The 21,768-nt window shown below is 47.8% G+C and overlaps 1 protein-coding gene across 1 annotated transcript; it reads right to left on the bottom strand.

Moving 5' to 3' along the window:
- Positions 1 to 2,261: 2,261 nt before the first annotated feature.
- Positions 2,262 to 20,918, bottom strand: LOC104082046 (CD151 antigen-like). Its single transcript, XM_009585004.1, is given in 9 exon segments — positions 2,262 to 2,998; positions 3,811 to 3,897; positions 5,216 to 5,371; positions 6,242 to 6,346; positions 8,808 to 8,882; positions 13,555 to 13,574; positions 13,577 to 13,736; positions 14,893 to 14,996; positions 20,799 to 20,918. Coding segments are annotated over 8 exon segments (747 nt in total). The 5' UTR covers positions 14,977 to 14,996; positions 20,799 to 20,918; the 3' UTR covers positions 2,262 to 2,938.
- Positions 20,919 to 21,768: the final 850 nt, after the last annotated feature.

Below are 21,768 nucleotides of genomic sequence, written 5' to 3'. Positions count from 1 at the left end.
GATATAAGCATATTTGAAACATGTAATGTGTAATTTTCAACCTTAAACCCCAAAGGGGATTAAACCTCCTCCCTCTTTTTGACACGTCTGTGTTGCAAGGTGGCTACAAGCTACTCCACAGCACGTACAGCAAATTCTCGGCACAGACGAGCACACAGCACCCACACACCCGTTATCCCGCAGTAGTAGGAAGAGGCAGCCCCGCTGCAGTAGCCCACCTAAGCCCTTATAGTCAAGACGGAAAGTGGAAAGATTTCCACTATCTTTGGGGTAAGTGGAAACAGGGTGTAGGAGAGCACAATTCGTACCCTCGACTGGTCTCCTTAAGCAGAGCCAATGGTGATGGCAGGCAGCAGCTGGGCCAGCAGGGTGAATGCGAGTTACCCGACGGCAAAGGCCCTGCTCTGTCTGCCTGGGCCCTCTGCACGTGACGAGAAAGCGCAGCCTGTGTGAAAAGGCTGAGAGAGGTCACCGGGCATCCCAGCGAGCGCAGTCAGTGTGCCACAGACCCTGGAGCAGTGCTGGTGCGCACACCTCACGCGCAGACCACGGCCGACGCGCGATACCTGGTACCCCGAGGTTCTGCGACTTCAGCTCTCGGGGTGCCAGACGGAGCAGCAGTCTGCAGCACCCCGCGGCAGCAGATCATAACCAGGCTGGCAAGATCAGCGACACCAAGCAGATTCTTCCCCAGCTTCCTCCTCGGCCTGGTCCCTCAGACCAGCTCCTTCTCGAGGAACTGGCTCCTCAGCAGCAGGACCTGAGGAATCCATATAATCCGCCTGGCTCACGGTACCCCTTCAATTTTGCTACACAGAGTAAGTACAGAATCTTAAGCTTTATTTTTCTATTGGCCAGCAACTTAAACTGGGTTTAAAAAAAAAAGCAATGAATATTATTACACAGAGAAAAAGTATAAAACAACTCAATGGACACAAGCCAACTTACTGTTCGTATCTCATTCTTCCTGGCCTCTCCCAACCCTGTACAATGTATTTGAAGGGAATGGGCGAAGGCAGCTATGAAGATATGCTTAAGAAACTAGAAATATTGCTTCAAGCAACATGCTCAATATTTTCCTCTTAGTTAGTAGTCAGTACTTGTCAGGAACTTGATTATAAAACAAGAAATAATTTAGAGATTTCTCCTTTAGATCATTACACAATAATTTAGATTTCTTTCCCCTCTTTCCTAGTGCTGTAGAACTAAGGATACACCTCAGCTCCTCCACGTCTCTTTCTGCATTAGTTAAGGATTATTTCACGGGGCTGATGTTGATGGGGGAGTTTCAGATTGGCCTGCTCTGAATTTTTAAACTTGTCACCTTTTAGCGCCAGTCCAAGATTTCTGCTCTGTGAACTAAAAACCCCACGATGCTGCAAGACCCTTTAGGGGTGATTTTGCTCAGGTTAACTGTTCGCTGTCAAGGGACAGGGCTCAGCCGGCACCACTAAAAGGCCAGGAGAGGGAATAAATTTGTTTGTTTATAAAAGGGCTTGTCTTCACTGCTTAGCAACACCAAAACCCCACAGCCCTTTCTGCTTCATGGGTGTAACAGGCACAGCAGGAAGATTAGAACAAGGCAAGAGGCACACAAGATCCTATGAATTCAGGCTAAGACCTGTTGATATCACGATGGTGCTAAGTCCATGGCAGCTGTGATGTCTACGTCCTGTATGTATCTAGGATCCCAGTGCAGAGAGAATATTTAATTAAAACCTATTCCTCTGCAGCAAACAGACAGTTAACCCAGCACTACCAATTTACCAAGTACACTGGGGCAACTGGTTGAAGCTGACTCTCCTGACCTTCTCGGCAGTAACCAGTAAAGTGGGCTTCCAGATCCCATTAAAGCCAGAAAACCCTCAACTGATTAATGAGCTCTTTGGAGGCTGATAAAACATTTGTATATATTCATTTGCTGCCCAAGAGAGACAAGCCTGGAGGTTTTAATTAGAAAAATCAAGCCAAGGGCATCTCTCAACGTGTAAGAGATGTTAGAAGGTATTTCCACTAACCGAACAGGTCAAAGGGTAGCAAGATATGCCAGCTCCACAAACAGACCAGTTCTTCACCAGACCTCAGCAGGGGATAGGTAGGAGGAAACAAAGTTTTCTCACTCACACTAGAAGCCACTCAATAAAACAGACTAGACCCAAAAGAATTAGAAAGTAGTCCATCGTAATTGCTCCAGAATCGCTAGGAGGCAAAAGGCCTCTTGTGGCTCCTAATGGCACTGTGTTGGGGGAAGCTTCAGGGAAGAGGAGGAAGGATTGCTGAGAAATCCTAAGGCACCCACATCTTGGCAACATCAGAGTCACGACAAGATTTCAACTGCACCAAGTTGTGCTCCCGATCAGCAGGGAGAGTAGCTCCTGCCCCAAGCAACCAGGCAGGCATCCTCTCAGGTGGAGAACAGCTGTGTTAGGACATCGGTGCACACTTGGGAGGAGGGAGAGAAATCTTCCATGTATGAGAGACTCAGCTCTGGCTCCAGCTCAGCGCAGAAACGTCATCTGTCCTCACAGTCAATGCCTGGTGCTGCTGAGGCACTTCTCAGAGAGCAAACCACGGTTCTTGTACAGCATCCTGATACCTTCATGTTGGCTCAGGAAAAGCCTCGAGAGAAATGGCCCTGGATAAATCTTGCTTTGTAGTTATATCAAGGGACTGTTTCGCTAAAGCTTCTAGCAGAAGATCCACAGCTCTTTTGTTTCTTGACAAGGAAGAGGACCCGCTGAACTCCTGGCTGCCTTGTGCACAAGTAGGGTGACTTTCCCCCAAAGGGGCAGGTAAGGCGGTGCATGGTTCGAAAGGCATTTAATTACAGAGCCAAGTCCTCAGGTTACAGACACTTCTGTGGTGGTAGTGGAGAGTGGTCAGGTTGGCAGGTGCTAAAGGAAGTGGCAGAGGGGGAGCGACAGAGTTCCCACAGCTATTAATATGGTTCTGGCTTTAAACTCTTGTACAAGCAGCAGGTGAAAATCATCCCAAAGATCTACAGGGTGTAAAGAGAAGACAGAAGTGCATGAAAAAACAGAATGGATGCAGTGGAGGCAGCAGTTTGCAAACTAACAGTCTGGACCCAGGCTGGAGTGGCAGCTAGTTCCTGCCTGGGGATACCGTGCTCCAGCTTGCAATAAGCAGCAGAAGAGAACATAATGTCTGCTAATCTTCGTAATTAATCACCAGCAGCTTCTCTGGGGTGTAATTTGGCTACTTGCCAGAACAAAGAGGAAGATGAGGAACTCCCAGAGATATCTGCATCTGGAAGAAAATAATATCCTGTGCCCTCCCCTCCAAAATGGGAGTTGGGGGCATCCATACCCTACCCCTTTATTCATCACCCTCTCCCAAATCATTTGCAGACCCGCAGTGCCGTTCTTCAATCTGACAAACTGAGGGAGAAATTCTGGATGATGTAAAATAATCCTAATGAACCGGGGTAGGAAACTCCTCCAGACCGGCTCTTCAGCCGCGTGGGCAATCACGGCACATCCCCACAAGAGGTCTCTCTCAGGCTGCCAATCCGCCTGCCAGGGCCAGCACTGCCTTTCCCACAGCCCAGGAGCAGAAGTCTCTCCCCCCTTGCCCAGCTGGCTGCACTCCTTCACCAGAAGCAAATTTTACAGACCAGCAAAAGAGGCTTTTGCTTTGGAGCTAGTGAATCCTCAGGTCCCCGAAGTACCTGGCAACTTCTCCTTGCCAGGCAGGGAAGAGCCTAAAACATCTGATTTTTTTCCATCCCTCAGCTCTGGGGTTCCTTTAACTTCCGCCCAGCACCCCCAAAACTCCACTCAGCCCTTTTACCTGCACGCAAGCAATGCTGATCCCCACTGCCCCGATAATTTTCAGATGCTCTTGAATGAAGTTCTCCAGCTTGGTAATGCAACCGCTCTGCAGGGTGAAAAGAGGGACATGGAAAATCAGCTTCATTTTAACCTCTTGTTCACCTTAATCCAATGGTTGCGAACGCTATAAAAAGCGGTGTCTGTGAGTAACCTCTTCCCCCAACATCACTGGAAAAGCTACACAGATGATGTAAACTGCAACATTTTTTGTATTCCTCTGGACCTACTGGCTCAGGAACCGCCGAACAAATCCCGGCTGCTAGCTGGGCAGAAGAAATGCGGACGAAGAACCGGCCACATCACACAGAGGGAGCGTGTCATTTTTCTCTGAGACATGTGGAGAAAGGTTCCCTCACTCACTGCCTAGCACACACCTGGAGAGGGTGTTTACTCCCGTCAGGCCAAAAGGCCAAGGAAATGCTGCTGAGTGGATCCAGTACCAAGAACTCTAACATGACAGGAGCCTTCTCAGAGTAAATTCCTCCCACTGTTATTTATGACAGCAATGAGTTGCAGTGTGAACCTGGAAAGCCAGGCTCTGCCTGCTTCTGCCTTGCAACTGCACCCTTGGCCGGCAGCATGACCTCTCCCTCCCAGGCCCAAGTTTTTGTTGTCATAAGGCAAAAATAAATCAGTAAGAAGATTCTCTGTTGGGTTGTGTGTTTTTTTTTTTTTGGGGGGGGGGGGGGGGAAGAGTTCCCTTTAAATAATTGAACTGTTTAATCTATTGAGGCAGGTTTTCCACAGTAACATCAGGGGGATTTACTGAGTAGGCCCCCAGCCTTATGCAAACAGGATGAATAAATGGTCTGAGCGCTACCTGTTTACTTACTCAGCTAGTCGGATTCAATTTGCTTCTTCTAGAAAAGAGACAAGCGCCTCTATCTCAACTCCAGCCCTCTTTTCAGCTCAAACTGCAGCCCACTGGAACTGGCCTAATTTGTCTGCTAGGGGGCCTCTTTCTTCTCCGTATGCTGCTTCTTCACTCTGTAGGTCAAATCCCACTATCTCAATCAAGGACCAGAATTATCTCCATTTGCACCTCACTGAGTAACTCCAATGACAAGAAGCTGTGTCAAATACAGCGCTCACATCCAAGTCTCTTGACAGAATCAACAACCTCTCCCACTTCCCCCTATCACTAGCATACTCTGTAGTAACAAATATCATTTTTTTCTCTGTATCTACGTATAAAATAATAGCCCAGATGGCTGAACGCTCAACTAGAGAAATGAATTCTGCTTTCTAAGGAATCCTACTGAAACCTACCGACAGTTTGCAGCAATAACCCAACACCATCATTCCCTGCCCACCTCCTTTACATACTTTGTGACAAGTGACTCTGAAGCCCTTTTGCTCTTTACCTCCTTGTAGATGTTGGAAGGATGGTCTCTTCGGCCACACAGATCAGTTATTGTCTTACAGCAGCTGTCTGGGACTTTCCGTCCATTGGCCTCTGGAGATTTGATCCACAGGCTGTCAGCCCAGTCTGTGTAGTTGTTGCTCCCACAGCACTTGAACTGCGTGCACAAAGAGCAAATGCTGAGCCTGCAAGCACTGCAACGTCCCTCTCCCTCCAGCCTCCCAGACCAAGCCCTGGGCTTCACCCTTTCCCGGGGTTTTTTTTTTTTTTTTTTTTTTTTTAAAATGGTTACTATAATTATCAGTGACTTTTGTGTTAAGAGTCCCCAAAATGGCCATTAAATATCAGCTTCATCCATCTTTCAGCAGCTGTGACTTTTGGTTACTGCTGGGATGAACTGTAACCAGAGCACACCTGCAGCTGCCTCAGCTCTCAACCACCGGACTGGAGAGTGTTAATGGTGATAACAAGGTACGTTTAATTACCAGTTACTATCGCAAATGCACCTGCTATGGCAGTATGCATATAGTAGGCCCCGTGCTTTGAAAGTGCCTGTGCACAAGGGTTCTTTCTGTGGGAAAGCCTGTCAGAAGTGCGGCAGCCCTAACCTGAACCACCCCTGAGCCAGGCACAGCTAGCAACAGCAGCAGGAAGGCTCTTCTTTAATTACATCTTGCTCTCTAGGGTACTGAGGAGCTTAATGAAAAATGTCAGCAATTTCTCCAAAGCTTTGAACTGGGAAGTAGAAACAGCTGTCAGAGTGACTTGGCAGCTCCAGTTCACTCTGGGACCAATTCAGATGTTGCTTCCCCAGTGCTACTGGCCATGCAACTCAGAGATCACACCATGCAATTCTGCAAGGCCCAGGCCCTGCACCCCACTCAACCTTGCCTTGAATCAGAAGAAGCTGAACATAGACTCAGCATACAAAAGAAACATCTGTATGTTGGATGTCAAGAGCCCACGATGCCTTTTGTGTGTTTGATTTTAAGCCCTGTTAATTCTCCCTGCCTCTAGAGATACCTACCTCCTGCTGCAGTTTGTCTACCGCACTGGTAACGCTCTCTTCTCCCTCCTTCCGGTACTTCTGGGTCATGGTGTTCTTCAAATTTTGCTTCAGCTCCATGCTCAGCTGAATGGAAGAGACAAGTGGGATAAAATCACAAGGCAAACTCACCCCTCAGAGCGACCCAGAGCCCTGCATATGTTTCATTGCCTTTGCTCCAAGAGAAAAGCAGAGAGGAAGCTACAGCCTCCTTCAAGATCGTCCTCCAAGGTTGGACTGGACAGGCTTATTTCCAATTCATTACAGATCATGCCTCCATTTTAATAACTGGAAGGAGGTGCTTCAGGACCAAATTTCAGCCTGTGCCATCACCATATGGGTCCTCACCTTGAATATGTAAGATTGCCAAGACATGCCTGCATCAAAAGAGGATACAAAACTGTGCCTGCTTAATTATGAATATGCCTATGAGACGATGCAGTCTTCTCCCTTTGAAGCCTGTGTCAAAATACTAAAAAAACAAATCACTTTGTCCAGGAGCAGAAAGAAATCAGAGTCCAGGGCATGCTGGACTGAAGCCACGTAGCCTGAACAGCTCTTGTATCGGCATCAAAAAGGATGCCACAGGGAATTAAGTGTGCGATTGCAAAAGTACTGCAAGGCCTTTCTTGGTAACAGTGACAGAGAGACAAAGTCTAACTTTGCAAGTACAGAATTTCTGAAAGCATCATCACAAACCACTGGCATGTTCAGGTGATTGGATTCAAACATTTATTCCTATGGAGGCTCTTTTAATCTAGCTGAATGCTTCTCACCCATCCAGGTGACAGCCAAAAAGTGCCAAAGAGCTGCATCTTTTTTTTGTCATCCTGGTTCATACAGCAACACTGCTTTAGTCCAACACCTGTGAAATTCTAAGTTTCCCATACCAATAAGCAACGCCAACGTGCATTTCAGATGGGGTCAATGAAACAGGTGGGTAGCCTCTCTATACACCTTTTATTCTACACAGTAAGTAGTAAATGAGAGGTCAAACATCTGGTTATGCTGAACTGTGCAAAATACAGTCTGCAGTTTATTCTCCCTTTGAAACACTGCTTTTTCCAACCCCATGTATCAAATGGGGACAACACCTACCTCACAGAGATGATATGAGGCTTCATTCATTAATATTTGCAAAATGCTTTGAGATCCTGGGCTGAGAAGCTCTACAGAAGTGCAAAGGAGTTAGTGTAATGAAAAGAAAGGAAAAGGTTCAACAGCTGGAAGGCATCAGAGGCAAATAAAGAGGAGAGTCCGTTAGCAGAATTATTTCTTGGGAGAAAAGCAGTTACCTGCAGGCTCATGGGGAAGAACTGCAGCATGGAATAGAGATAACAAAAGAAACAGTTTAGACACACACTCGCAAGCCTTAGACACCAAAGCAAGGGCTGAAATAAAAACAGCGGCAAACAGAGCAAGCAGCCTGCAACCAGGCAAGAAGAGGGATTTGTCAGCCAGAGGGCAAGGGGAAATGCAGCTATTGATCAGAGACACCCTCAAGTGATCTAAAGCACTCAAGGGTACAGCTCTGAATATGTTGTCCCTTATTGCAACCTAAGGATCAGCTCCTCTTCATCCATTGTCATATATGAACCTCGTGCCTTTGCATGGATGGATGGACAGACCCTGGCTTCCTGCCAGGATTGATCTTTCCCTGTTAAATACGTGCACTCATACCACTGATCCCTCCTGGCAGGAGCCAGCATGGTTCTTTGGCTCCTTGCAAACCGCCAGTGCCCATCTTAGTGAGGCAAAACACAGAAGACCCAAGAGAAAAAGGAATGGCAAGGAATCCTGGCAGTGAAGCCAACAAGATGGGATGCCCAGCTGCTTTTCAGACAGCCACTTGACAACAATCCTAATTTGCCATTTCCAATCAACTTCCAGACATGAGAGCAACTTCACAGGCTGTTTGTGTCCTTGGTGGTTAAACTCCCTTTGAAAACAAAGTGATGACTTAAGCCTCTGCTCTCTGCAACTGCAAAAAGTGCCAAGCTAGAACTGCAGCTGGTGGGAGCCTGTGCTGTTCTCCAGCTGCTCAGCTGGGCTGGTTAAGTAAAGCTCTCAAAAACTTCTTGACCTGAAAGGACCTCTCAGCTGGACCATTCATTATCTTTACCAGTTCAAAAGTATGGCAGCTAGCTTGTTCCTATGTCCTGAATATACTAAGTGGCACTAACATGATTTCAGTTGCTTGCACTATGCCTTGAAGGGTGTTAGGAAAGTTCCCAGATCTACACAGCCTCAAAAATTGTCTTCTACAAGGCTCTGCAGAAAAACAGCGCACAAAGGTGAACCACAGGAAGGAGCTGAGCAGCAAGGCTGAGCAGCCTCCCTAGAGTAACCACCACCACTTTGTCAAAACCAGTAAATAATCCAAGGTCTTCTGTATGGGGAGGGGAGTGAGTACAGACATGTGGAAAGGTGAACCGCAACCAGACCCTAGGTCCCAAGCCTCCGAGCCCAATTCTGGCTGGAGAAATGGGATGATAACCAGCTGTTTTCTCTCCCTGGTTTGAGTCTCTAAGGAGTGATGTCCACTCACCTGCTGGTAGTAGATATAGGCCAGGATTCCAGCAATGATTTCCAGAAGAAAGATGCACAGCAACAATATGAAATACTGTAAAATAATGGAAAAAGCAGGACATTAGAACAGAATGTAAGGAGATGCTGGGAGCCAGCTTTTCATTAGCTGGCAAAATGCATGACTCCGTCTTCATCGTTGCTTTTCTGCAGCACTGTTAAAAAGCAGTGGCTGGGATTAAGACCTCAATAGGGTAGGAAAGGAACAAACCCACAAGTTAAAAAAACCCCAAACCACAGGATAACTGAAGACAAGCAGCAAACTCACAGAACCGAGGGATGTAGAGAATGGAAAAGTGCAGGCAACTAAGATAAAATCACTGGACAAAAGAAAGTGGTTGCTGGATAACCTGATGACTACACTCAGTATCATTGAAAACATCTGATTCTGACATCAATACAAAAAAATTTGAAACTTTTGCTTGTTTTGATATTGTTTAGGGCATTTCACCAAGTTACTAAGGAGCAATGTATGTTATAATGATGATTCAATAAAGCAGCAAAGGGCCCATTTCACCAAGGATATAGCAGACCAGCTAAGCATAAGCATAAACCATAGATTTATGTTCCCAGTGACTTCTGAAGGGCACTGTTGAAGTGGATGGACTTCAGCACTGATTCACACTGTGACTGTATGTTCTGCTGAACTAGGATCTAGAGGGAAAAGCTCAGTATCTCAAAACCAAAGTGAGAAGAGCTCTTAGAAGACCAAGAGGAGAACGTGACTATTTCTTAAAAGGGCTTAATGGCAGTGAAATGGAAAGGGATGTGCCCTGCTTACCAGAAGGAGGATCAAATGGACAGTACAGAAAACTGTTTGGGAGCACTGTTCCTATACACAAACAGGAAGGGAAGCCAAACCGATGAGGGAGAACGTGTACTAGATTAAAAGGACTGCGCAGGCCTGAAGACAGAGGGTGATGTGGCCGCTTCCTCCTTCGGGTCAAGGAGAGCTTTTCAGGGAGAACCCCCATCCTGACACACAGCCCCTGCTTTGCTCCTGGTCAGCAATGAAGTTTCTTTACAGATCCAGACTGTTCTATGACTGCTATTAAATTCATCTTTCTGTAGATAAAGCTGAAGAGACACCAGTTCCAGTCATAACAAGGACCTCATGCTAAGTCCCTGTAAGAGTTGGCCTCGCCAGGACAGAACAAAGAAAGTATCTCCCATTTTCTGTTTTACCCTGACCTTAAGAAACGGCTGTTCCCAAGGGACAAAGCAAACAGCTCCCTACAAATGTAACTGGACATCAAACCATCTCTCCCTGGCACAAAGGACAGTGAAGACCTGGACACAGCAAGCTGACCTACACAGCTCGGATGCCTTCTCTTGCACACTCCCACTGTGCACCCTTCTTTGCTAGGTATTTCCAAGCCCCCTTGCAGACACAGACACAAACACTCAGGCTTCCTCTTTTGCCCCTGTTGGGATTCAGCAGCTGCAAAGGATGGACAGCTGGGTTTTATCTGCAGACCGGGTTTAATCTGAGCACACAATCTCAGGCTTTCACTCCCCAGCCCCACACTCTCCCCCGCAGCCGAACACTGACTGTCTCTGCAGAGCCTGTACAAGGTACCCATTCATACCAGGGGAATGACTCACCCAGTGGAGTGCAGGATAGCTAAAGGCTGGTCCCAACACTCGCAGGAGGTTGAAAGGGGCCAAGAAAGGATCGGCATGCCTTGACACAAAGGCTGGCTTTCTTTTGTTGGGACCTAGTTATGCCCTAACTGCTCTGACATCATCCTTCTGCCAAGGAGGGGGCAGGAGGGTGGCAGGATGCTGAGAACAACCGATGAGCTGGAAAGTTTCTTTTATTTATTTTTCCCTGCTCTGTGTCGTCATGTCAGAGGCATTCAGGTAGACCCGAGTTGTCACCACAGCTCAGCTCGTTGTACTGGCTTACGGTGGATAGAAACAAACATGTATCCAGCAGACCTTAAAAAATTCAAGTCACAAGGCCCTTGTAAAACTTTGTAAGGGAGGTTAGTGCATCTGCCACCCACGATCCAAACTGTTTCTGCTGATCCACTGCATCCTTATCCTTATCTCAGTCTCATCGTTCCCTCAGGGCCACTTCCAAGTATCATGCTGACACAGGGGAGCAGCAGCTTTCACTCTGGACGCACACAGAGCACAGGGCTGCTCTCCCTGCTCTTCACCAGGAGTTGCAGGGCTTTCTTACAGAGGTCTGCTCTGGGAGCAGTAGGCCAGCTCTGGCACGGAGCTGCAGGGACATGCCCTACTCGCTTCCCAAGAGGCTGCGGAACAAGTCAGAAATGTGGGATCACCCGAAGGTCTGTAGTAGACACATGCCTGGACCTGGGTGGGCTCTGGGCAAAATTTACTCTTACTTTGGCTCCAAGCCAGAGTCAGGGCTATCTGGTGTCTCCTCAGGATCTACAGGGTCCAGATTTCTTCCATCCAGTTTCAAGTGTTTGAGTGAAGCACCAAGCTTTGGTGTGTTTTCTCTGAATAACCCAAAGAATGGTTCAACCCACCTACAATGCAAATCACTCTCTGGAAAGATCTTTCTACTACCTAAAGAAGACGTATATAGCAACTATACTCCTAAATCAGCAATCTCACTTCAGTGGAAAGGCTCCAGGCTGAAATGCAGCAGGAACAGAAATCATAACCGATGTGTGTTCCCTTCTCCCTATCCAAGGTAGCTAACTAGAAGTGGCAGTGTGAAGCCTGAAGAAAGCCACCTTCTTTCTTTACATGCAAGGTCTTCTATTTGATGGGTCTTTTCTTGAGACTCCTGCTTGCATACTTTTGTGTATGAAAGCGTGCATCTTGACTGAAGTGTAATGTAGTAGTGGTTTGTGTGCTTGTAAAGAGCTGGACCGCAGCATCACGGCCAGCCAGGCTGCAGATCCACTGCCATGCCTGCTCACGGAGCCAGAGAAACTCCACATCTGCTGCCTGAGTCTCAGCACATCACTTGGCTAAGGAGGGACGCAAGGAAGGCAAATAAGCAATGACATAAAAAAGGTAGCACAGCTGTGAGCAATGAGCAATGAAATACTATGAAAAGCCTTGAAGTGGGCCCATAAAACTCATAGTTAGGTAGAAAGGCAGCAAAAAAATTCACAGCTTCCTGAGTCTTCAACAGAAAAACAAACTAAAACCAGCTATGCATTTTTACAAACAGCACCCAAAGCTGTCAATAATTGATTTTGAAAAGCACCAAGGAGAGACTGGGGAGAGCGGAGAGTGCTGCTTACAGGGCTCCCTCCCACATTTACGTGGGCCTCTGGCACAGAGAGGAATTGGGACAGGCTGGCACAGACCCCGGGGCACTGACTGTGAAGCTGTAAGGATTACTGCCTGAGCTCAGAGCTGGCAAAGGCCCCCTCCAGGCTCACCCAGCCCTGGCAAGCACAGCCCTAACTCTTGTGCGGATTACTCACTGGCAACCAAAGCAGAGCACAAGCAAGAAGAGACAATAGGCCTGTCGCGACCAGCCACTCCGAAAGGACGCGTGGTGTAAGGAGGCAGAGTGACCTTTTGTTCCCAAGAGACAATTATTAGTTTTCTGTGGCAGAATAACAAAGAAAACCCCACCGGATTTTCATCCATAGCTTCTGGCTGAGGCAAAAAGACGAAAGGAGATCTCTTTGGCATGGAGAGTAAGTGAAGCAAGGCCAAAATGGACTGCTGCAGACGAGGACCCTAAGGGATAAGCAGCAGCAATGCACTCTCTGTGCCCTCCTCTGTTTTTTATTCTCCATTCCTTGACCTACTCTGCCTCTCACAGGGATTACCAGGCCTTCAAAGCAGCGGTACAAGCATCAGGCTTGCTCACAACTCCTATTTCTGCTCCTCTATCCAAACAAAAGAGGGGAAATGGGACAGTCAGCGAACGAGGATTTGCAAAGGAAGGAGCTGGTGAAGAGTTGCTGAAGTATCCTTTTCTGTAACTGTGAAAGCAAAGAGCCACTGATTGTTATTTCAGTCACTGCATTCGCCACTGTAGCCCAGATACTAAAAGGGACTGCTGCCACGCTCCAGACTGGAAGGGAGATTTGAGAGGGAGGAAGCGGAATAGAAACTCCAGGCCTGGTCAAAAACTTCAGTGTAGGTGGGTGAGCAGGGAGCTCAGGAAGTAACACAGGGAAAGGCATAAAAGAAGCAGCAGATTATCAAAACAGTGTGCTTTTTGTGTGGAAGCAAAACTAAAATAGTTTTTTTGCAACTAAAAAAAAATATTCATTGGAAATGTTCTGATTTTTGACAACCAAGTGAAAAAGTGTGTTAATTTGGCTTGAACCTACTGTCATTAAAAGGCAGTTTTGTTACAGGTGTCTCATATTTTCCTCTCTCTTCCCATTTTCCAAAGGAGAATATGGAATGGGCAGGGAAGAAGGAAGAGACAAAAGCCACGAGATTTTGTTTTGAATAGTTTCAAACAGACGTTCTCACACAAAGTATAGGTATTACGACTATACTTTGTACTTTTGAACCATGCAGTGGTAAGCACATTCTTTGGGTGGATGAAAGGAAATGCTCTGCAGTAGAACCTGCCCCTAGGACAAGGACAGCACTGCTGTTAGGAGCTGGAGGCCTTAGTGGTATTTGCTCTAGGACAAACAAATAAGGTTGGTGCAGAACACAACCAAGATGTTTCCCTCCCTCCCAGCATGGTTCAAGAGAAAGTGGGGTGAATCCTCCCTCAAACAAAACAAGCAAGTGAAACTTACCACTCGCAGCAAATTTTTTTGGTGGCACAGCAACCAAGGATGCCAGTAACCATGACAACCACCCCAGCCACCACCAGAATATAAGCAGTTGCCGAATACGTGCTGGAGGAGAGCAGGCTGATGTAGTCACTCTTCTCAGCTAGGGTCCAGGTGCCCACTGCCATCACGGCCCCGCCAGCCAGCTGAGTAGGGAGAGAAGCAAGCAAATGAAGGGCATCCGATGCGTGAACTTCCTCACCTCCCAGCGCAACTGGACTGGGCTACCAGGACGTGCCTCAGCTCCGTAAGCTGAGCCAAAGATGATCCACGCTAAAGGAAGGACTCCCAGAGGTCTCACTGGGACTGAGAGCAGGCCCCAGTGCACTGGGAGGGGCTGGGCTTCCAGGCGGCAAGTTTAGCACCCCAGGCAGCCCGAGATGCAAGCTATCTGAGGCATCTACCTGGGCACAGCAATTCATACGTGGGCCAGAGCCTTCCCAAATGTAGCCACACTGTTATCCAGGCAAATATATGAAAAAATGTCAAATCTATTGGGGTGCTACCTGGCAGCAGAGGGGAAGAAAACAGCTTTACATCAGCAAGCTTTCCACTGTTTGTCAGGGAGCAATACTACCAATAAGTGACAACCATGCCCAATATCTCCTTCCCAGACTATACATCTAGGGAGAAGGCAGTCAAGGAGCTAAACAGCCTCGCTGGTTAAGCTTTAACCCTTGCAGCAAATGAACACGGAGAAGCCAACCAGACTCCTAGCAGTCCCTTCTCTCTTTGCAAGCCTTGTGTTTCTGGAGGGGTTTATACAGCTTCTAATAAGCTCAGACAGTTTTCCTTAAAGGTCTGACCTGGACACTCCAATGCTCTGTCCCAGGCAACAAAGGAAAAAACAATCCTTTGGCATCAGTAACTTTCTGGTGGAAAGCATGACTCTAGGAAGCTCTAGTGTGGACCCAGCTGCAAGGAGGTGTTTGTTATCCTTGCTCTAGCTGTCCCACTCCACTGCCAGGACTCCCTCTGCCATTTTGAGAGGAGGAATGGTAAGACAGGAGTCCTCAGACTCCCTGAAAAAGCAAACCAGGTGAAAAAACAAAGCATGTTTTCAGGCTCCCTGTTATTTTCTATACTTGGTAACATGACCTAGAAACAGCCAGTCAAACCATACTTCTGCAGCCTGGGCAGGCAAGCCCAAGGGATGGGATTTCACCCCACAGGACAAAATCTGTGTCCTACTGACGTCAGTGCTTTTTGCCAAAGACTTCATCAAGCCCAAGATTTCCACGCCCCTGACACCAAAACTGCAGTGCCATCTCAGTGCCTCTGAAATAGACTGAAGTTTCTTACCCAGAAAAAGAAGTTGAAGATGAAGAGCAGGTACTTGAGACAGATGGTCCCACATGTTTCCTTCTTTTCCGTATACTCACGCATCTTTCTGGCTCAGCAAGTTCCTGGGGGGAAAAAAAAAAACAAAACAACCCACACAACAGAAAAGCTTGAGTCAGTCAGTGATCACACCCCTTCTCCCAAAAGGCCAGCACTACTACTCTCCTTCTGCAAGAACTCACGCTTCTGACCTCTTGCCAAAACAAGCCAGTGAGTAAGCCATTCAACTGACTTCGGGGACACTAGAAAGTGCTTGCTTAGATAAAGAGCTCTTACACCCTTTTGGGTGACCTACACAGCACAAGACCTCGCGCAGTGTGAAAGGGAGGCAGATGGTACCAGCATGTGGCCTTCCCGTACTGCCTTCATCCTCCCTTTCCCTCCCCATCCTGCTGTCACTGCTGGAGACTCAGTTTCCTTTAGATCAGTACTTGCAGTGGAGGGATCAGACCTACCGTTGTGCGAGTGGTCAAGCCAAAACGATGAATTGTGATCAACAATGTGTCCCGGTGAGGACACAACAGTATAGATCATGCTCACTTCTTCCTATTTGAACTAAAATAAATTAAATCCCAGACCTGTAATCCAAAAAATCCCAGCCTCTGGCTCCTGACTGCAGCCTGTTAACTGCTGCTTCTGAAGGTGGTGACAGAAACCTGTCTTTGACTTTTATGGAACAATCTGTCTCCAAAGAATACTATTTCCTCACTGGCATTAGTTACAACTGCCTTAAATAGATCCCGCTCTAAGTTTGGGGTATTTTTAATCTTTACAGCTGTAACTGGGAGAGTACTTCTTATCCACTCAGATGCCCTATCCTTTTTGAACCCCAGCAATATGTTGGAGTAATTAATTCTCTTCTTCACTCTGCTTATTTCTCATGCCCTTTTCACTGGCCAGCTGTCTCCTAGGGCAGCTGTCCCACTACTAAGAGGAAGAAACATAACCATTGGCTTCAGATGATCTGACAGTGTAAAACGCCACTGCAGATACATAACGAATGGGAGTTCGTTGTGGGTCAGCCCCAGTGCAGTATTACAGATCTGCTACACTCGAGCAGGTTTCTCAGAAGTAAGTCTGCAGCAAGTGCAGCTCCATGTCGCTTCACTGCCTCCTGTTGATGCCAGGTGGTCTGAACCTCTCGAAAAAAATATTGTCACTACTGCCTGACCAGGTAGGCAGGACAAAGGCACTGCCCAGAACATCACTGCCAGCACCACCCGTGTGAGGCAGTTTGCAGAAGTGCAACCAAATCCACACCACCTCTCCTGCATCCAATTAAAAAATCATCCCTTTCCTCCCCTACCAGCCAGCGAGGAACGATGCAAACATCTTGCACCCGTATCAGCGCAAAATGCTTTCCTAAAGCAGCAATTTCCCTGGCAGCAGGCAGGCAAACAGCCTCTCCCTTTTTCCAGAGGCATGGAGTTCATGCTCGCTTAGATTACAAAACTTCTTCCCACAAGTGATGCGAGCTTCCTCCGGGGACCCACTGCAGCTGCAACCCAGTCATGCAGTACAGACACTCATCCACCTTGGCAAGCCCACTGCAAAACACCTGACAGTAAAGAAAGTGAGCCATGGGTACGCAGAGCCAGGCTGCACATCAAGTGGCTAACAGGTTGGGTCAGCCAGTCAGTATTATCTTTGCCACTACATTGCTAACAACCGGCTTTAGAGCCAGATGAACCAAGGCTGGGAAGAGCAGCTGCCCATTCTACAGCATAATTGTATTTTATTGGCAGGGAACTGTTTCCTTTTGCTTCACGCCAGCCCATTCGAAAACGCCAGCCAGACCTGTGCTTTAGAAACTAATAAATGAAGCTAACAGGGAAGGCAAGGGTGAGAACACGCCAGCGGTCCCACCCATGCCTGTCCCCCATTTCACAAGAAAACATTTTTCTCTAGAATAACATCTGGCAACAACAGTTGGCAGCAGAAGGCTGTTTCACTGGCAAAGGGAGCAGCTCTAAGATGGTGGCATATATCAAGGAGAATAACTCTTCAGAGTTATCTTCAGAAGAGATCAGAACCTCCAGTAACGCTCAGATTAATTACCATGTTGCAGCACAACAAGGCCCGGGGCAGGAGGAGGAATGGATGCTGGTGGTACCGTGTGCACTGAACAAACTTGTATATTCTCAATGAGAAGACGCCCCGTGAATGCAATGTTCATGGAAGGTGACAGATTTACAGCTCCCAGAGGCTTCATTTAGCCACAGAACAGGAATGGCAGCAGCGAGGCAGGCTCCCGCAGCCACACACGCCTGCACAACCCAAAACAGGTACCTGAGCCCAGACCCGAGAGATGCCCTCCAGTAACAGACTCTAAGGGCTGTGCTTGGCTTTTTGCCCACCCCTTCTAACATCAGGGCCGTACGTAGAGGAAAAAGCACCGCAGGTTTGCTGAGACTGACCCTGGTTCATATCACTGATAGCCAGGGGACGGAAACAATGCTTACTGTCCTTGGGCTGGCTCCGTGGCCCAGTTCCCCCTCTTGCTCCAGAAGATTTCAGGAATCTTTCCCCCTTCCCCTCAAAGTACGTCCCCCGCCAAAAAAAAGCCGCTACAGGTATTTCCACGTATCACCATGCAGCAGGTGCCGGGCCCTAGTGAGGGATGCGAACTTGTCCCTCCTCCTGATCCGAGAGCTCAGAAATCCCAGACTGAGCTGCATCTTGTTCTGGTGAGGACTGGGCAGACACACAGCCGAGACCGTACCTGCACTCAGATGACATACAGTCTGAAATTCCCCGTACGACTGCAGGCCCTGCTCCACCGAGCGCCGTGTACAGGCCTTTCAGGCAGCTTGGCTTCACAGCTGGGAGGAGAGGATCTCTCTGCTTCCAGAAAGCTGGCAGGGAACAGCTGCAGGTTTATAAAGCACGGTGATTCACGCAGGGATGGCAGGCCATGAATCAGAAAGCAATCAGGGCTGTCTCCTGTTTGATCTATCCTTCCTAGCCAGGAGCAGAGCTGATGGCACTGGCTGCCTCTGCATGCTTTATGACTCACGCAGCAAGCTATTCAGGGAAAGGCAGCTCTCTCCAGACCCTCTTTTTGGAAGTCATGTGTCTGTGCTCCCTGCCTCACACAGGGTGGCCTGCCGCCTCCCGTCGCCTGCAAAGACTGGGTCAGGCGTTAGGGAGCTGCGCTGGTCTCCAGGGAAAGCACGTGAGGGCAGGAGACGCCGGTGAAATGCCTTTCCCGAAGAGCCCAGGCAGTGGAGAGGTGAGCCACAATCTGCCTCACAGGCTAAGGGCGACTTTGGGCTCCGAGCCTTGTGGTCCCAAAAAGCACAGCGGTGTTGATCTGTGCCACAGCACCGGGATGAACGTGGGGGGCCTCATCCTGAATTCACTGACATGACCAGGGTCTCTTGGCTTCAGTCCTCTTTACAACAGACCCTCAGAAGTGACACGAATCACTCTTGAAACCAGACAAGAAGCGGCAACATTAATTAATGCACACAGTTATACTGTATTTTAAAACACCGAGGCAAAGGTCTATTCTGAATCACATCGATAATTACGAACGAGCTCTCCAGTGGACAGAAAATGGCGAGCTATGCCACAGGGGTGTATTTACAAATGCATAAAAACATATTAATTAGGCATGAGCTTCATAATGGGAAGCGCTTTGCTAACTGAAAAAGTGGTTAGAAGACCAAAAGCACTTCCATAATGAAGATCACTTGGTCCAGCCCAATATCAGTAACTTCATCAACAAGTTAAATTTAAGCAAGCAATCATGCGATACAGGCTGTGAAATTCAGTCATACAATGAAGAGAGGTATTTTATGTAATTCGCCAGAAATCAATAACAGGTTCCTACTATGCCCACACACACTGCAATGTAAGTGCCAAGGAGAAATAATGCTCTAACTAAAACAAAATGCACAAAGATGGGAGGAAAAACAAGAATAAACTCAGTGCGACAGAACATGCACAGTTTGAAGATTAATTCAAGAAACTGGGAGTTGAACAGCTTGAATCCAATTCTCCATTCTGACAGAGATTTTGGGCATGGCCTTGGGCAAGTCCCTTAGTCTGTCCCTTGCCTCTGCTCTTCCTCCCCAGTGCAGGACCCTCATCTTTCTCTAAACCCCGTGGTGTTGCAAGGATCTGCACTGAGAACTCCTGCTGACAGAAGAATGCCAGCTGCGAGGCATGACAGGCTCCAGGTGACTGGGGTATTGGCAAAAGCCCTACAGCAACACAATTCCACTGCCTCAGAAGTGCTTTTGCCAGTGTAGGCTACTTTGGCCAGTGAACTGGAACAACGTTTTTTGGGGTCAGTAAAATCCATACTTATAATGAGAGGACTGTCTGGTAAAGCGATTTTGGCAACCATTTACGAGGCATGCTGGCTCAAATACACCAAAGATTGCGAGATGCTAGTAATGAAGTACAAGAGAATGGAGTAATAGTGAAGTACCTACGTGAAGAGCAAGAAGGAAGGGATGACCCACCTATACAAACATCTCAAAGAAAATAAAAAAGAAAAAAGAAAAGGAGAGTGAGCTCATCCTGCCCTGTCTGACTGCAAGCCACAACCTTCCAGCTGGGTAAGAACAGACAGTGCATGACTGCTAGGCAAGGCAGGGGTCAATTCAAAAGTGAAACCATTCCGTGGCCCGATTTTCTTGGGCTCTCATCCTACTGAGACTGAACCCTTAGGACAAACCGGACAACAGGAACGCACCAGAAGTTGAGCAGTTTGGCTCCACGTCCAGGTGCTGAGCACCTGGGAACAGAAGCACTGCACAAACGGCTGTTTTGTTGTGCTGAGCCACCTAAAATCTCAGTGGCAGGACTTGCTCTGGTTATCCCACATCAGACCACTGTATTTTTATTTGCAGGCCCAAAGGCACATACAGGCACGCACCCACACCCCAGTTCAGAAAGCACGTGGCATGCACACAACACATACACTCCTGCTGGCTAGACATTCATTTAGTTATCACAGACAGTGCTTGGTACATTTGCCTCAACTTGCACAGTAACCGTACTTAATTAAACAGCAAAGAAAGCCAGGCCTGCAGGCTTTTTCTGCACAACCTGCCCTAAAGCAGCGTCTGACGGATGGGGAAGAAACAATGCCAAAGCAAATGAAATAGCTTCCAAGCCATTAAAAGCATCATTATTTTTAAGTATTGATTTTTGAATGATAGCAAGAAAATTGGTATCCAACGCATCAGTGACGTCTATTTCATAGTCAACTTGTATGCCAGAAGTTAGGTAACTTCTAACATCTTTGCCAACACACACAAGACAGACTTGCTGCAGGAAATCCCGCTAGCAGCGCCCACGCTGCTATGAAAGTGCACCTCCCAAAGGGCTGCAAGTCCAACATCATCAGCCCCCTGCCAACAGGGCCACCTCACACACCCAGTAGGCACGCTGCTGGCCTGGAGAGCAAGGTTCGGCTGTGCTGGAGTCTACCTGAGCTGGGCCAGATAACCCTGGCCCTGAGGCAGCTCCTAGCAAACAAAGCAGACATCCTCCCCTTGCAATGCAGGTGTGGGCCAATAACCTATTATCTTCAGCAAACTGACTGAAGACCTCATTCTCCAGCAAGGCTAAACTCCAACCTTTGAAAGCATGACCTAGGTTCCCCCTCTAAGATGAAAATATTACCACTGCCGCTTTACCACTGAACATGCTCAGAAAAGGCCTCCCGCTGCTTATCAACTTGCCAGCATATCTCACACAGCCCAGAAAGCAGCCAGAAGTCATTAAGTAAAGCCTTCCCAGGAGAGGAACTCTAAAGCTTGCAGATGAAGAGCTCCGATTTACACAATTACTGAGTACCATTATCCACCCCAAACCGATAGCTAACATGGATCAACAGTCTTGACACTGACCTTTCACCACGAAAGCAGCTCACAGCTCCAGTGCAAATGTTCAGTCCTCTTCAAGTGCTTTCTTTCACCCCCTCTCTTCTTGCTGCCTCTGGTCCTCTGGTGGATTCAGGAGAGCAGAAAACTGAAAAGGAAAAGAAGAGAGATGCAGAAAATCATGAACTATGTCAAAGATTATTCTGGGAATCAATATTTGATAATATGCTTTGCCATCAAGTCCTCCTTTTAATAGAAAGCGCGTGATTTCAGAATACACCTTATGAATGCATTTGATTAAACTGCAAAGTGTGCGCTGGATAACAGGGGAGAGCCAAACAGTGGGGAGTGTGAAGACGTTCTGATGGTAGGGAGCTGCCAGAACAGGTTTATATTCACTGCTGCATTCTGTAAATGTTCTGTTTCTGTCAAGGCTGCATACACACCACGACGACAGCTCATTCTGGTGCAAAAGGCCCGAAAGTAACTCCATGAGAAAGCTCAGGAAGACGACCCTTCTGTGCAGTGTGAAGCCCTAGCTAGTGCTGGTGCCTTGAAGTGATCACTGCTCATAGCCCTCCCATGGGAATTACCCGGGAAGAGGAAAGAGGTGGGCAGACAGTACCAGAACTCATTGCATATGTCCATCGTCTGCTCCCAGGGCTTACGAGCCCCAGGATATAGAGCACAAAGCAGAGCAGGGTCCCTGCAGAGAAAAAGCATGCTACGAAGTCACCGTTTTCTTCAGCCTCTATCCCTGCTGAAGCATAATCAAGACACAGGTCCTAAGCACCACGGCAGGCTCTGCTGGAAAACAGCTCCCCTGAATTCATCTGCCACTGCCAGCTCTCCTAGAGCAAGGCTTCAACCTCCCAGTGTAAATGCACAGTACCTCCCTCAGATAAGGAAGAAGCCACAGGAAGGTGCCTTCAAACTTAACAGAGTTATTTCTCTACAACCTTACGACATTTATCATAGAATCACAGAATGGTTTGGG

Source organism: Fulmarus glacialis, unplaced genomic scaffold (genome assembly GCF_000690835.1).
Source record: "Fulmarus glacialis isolate BGI_N327 unplaced genomic scaffold, ASM69083v1 scaffold12119, whole genome shotgun sequence".
Classification (NCBI taxonomy): domain Eukaryota; kingdom Metazoa; phylum Chordata; class Aves; order Procellariiformes; family Procellariidae; genus Fulmarus; species Fulmarus glacialis.
Note: the sequence above shows the minus strand (reverse complement) of the source record. Positions and strands in the feature narration are given on the sequence as shown.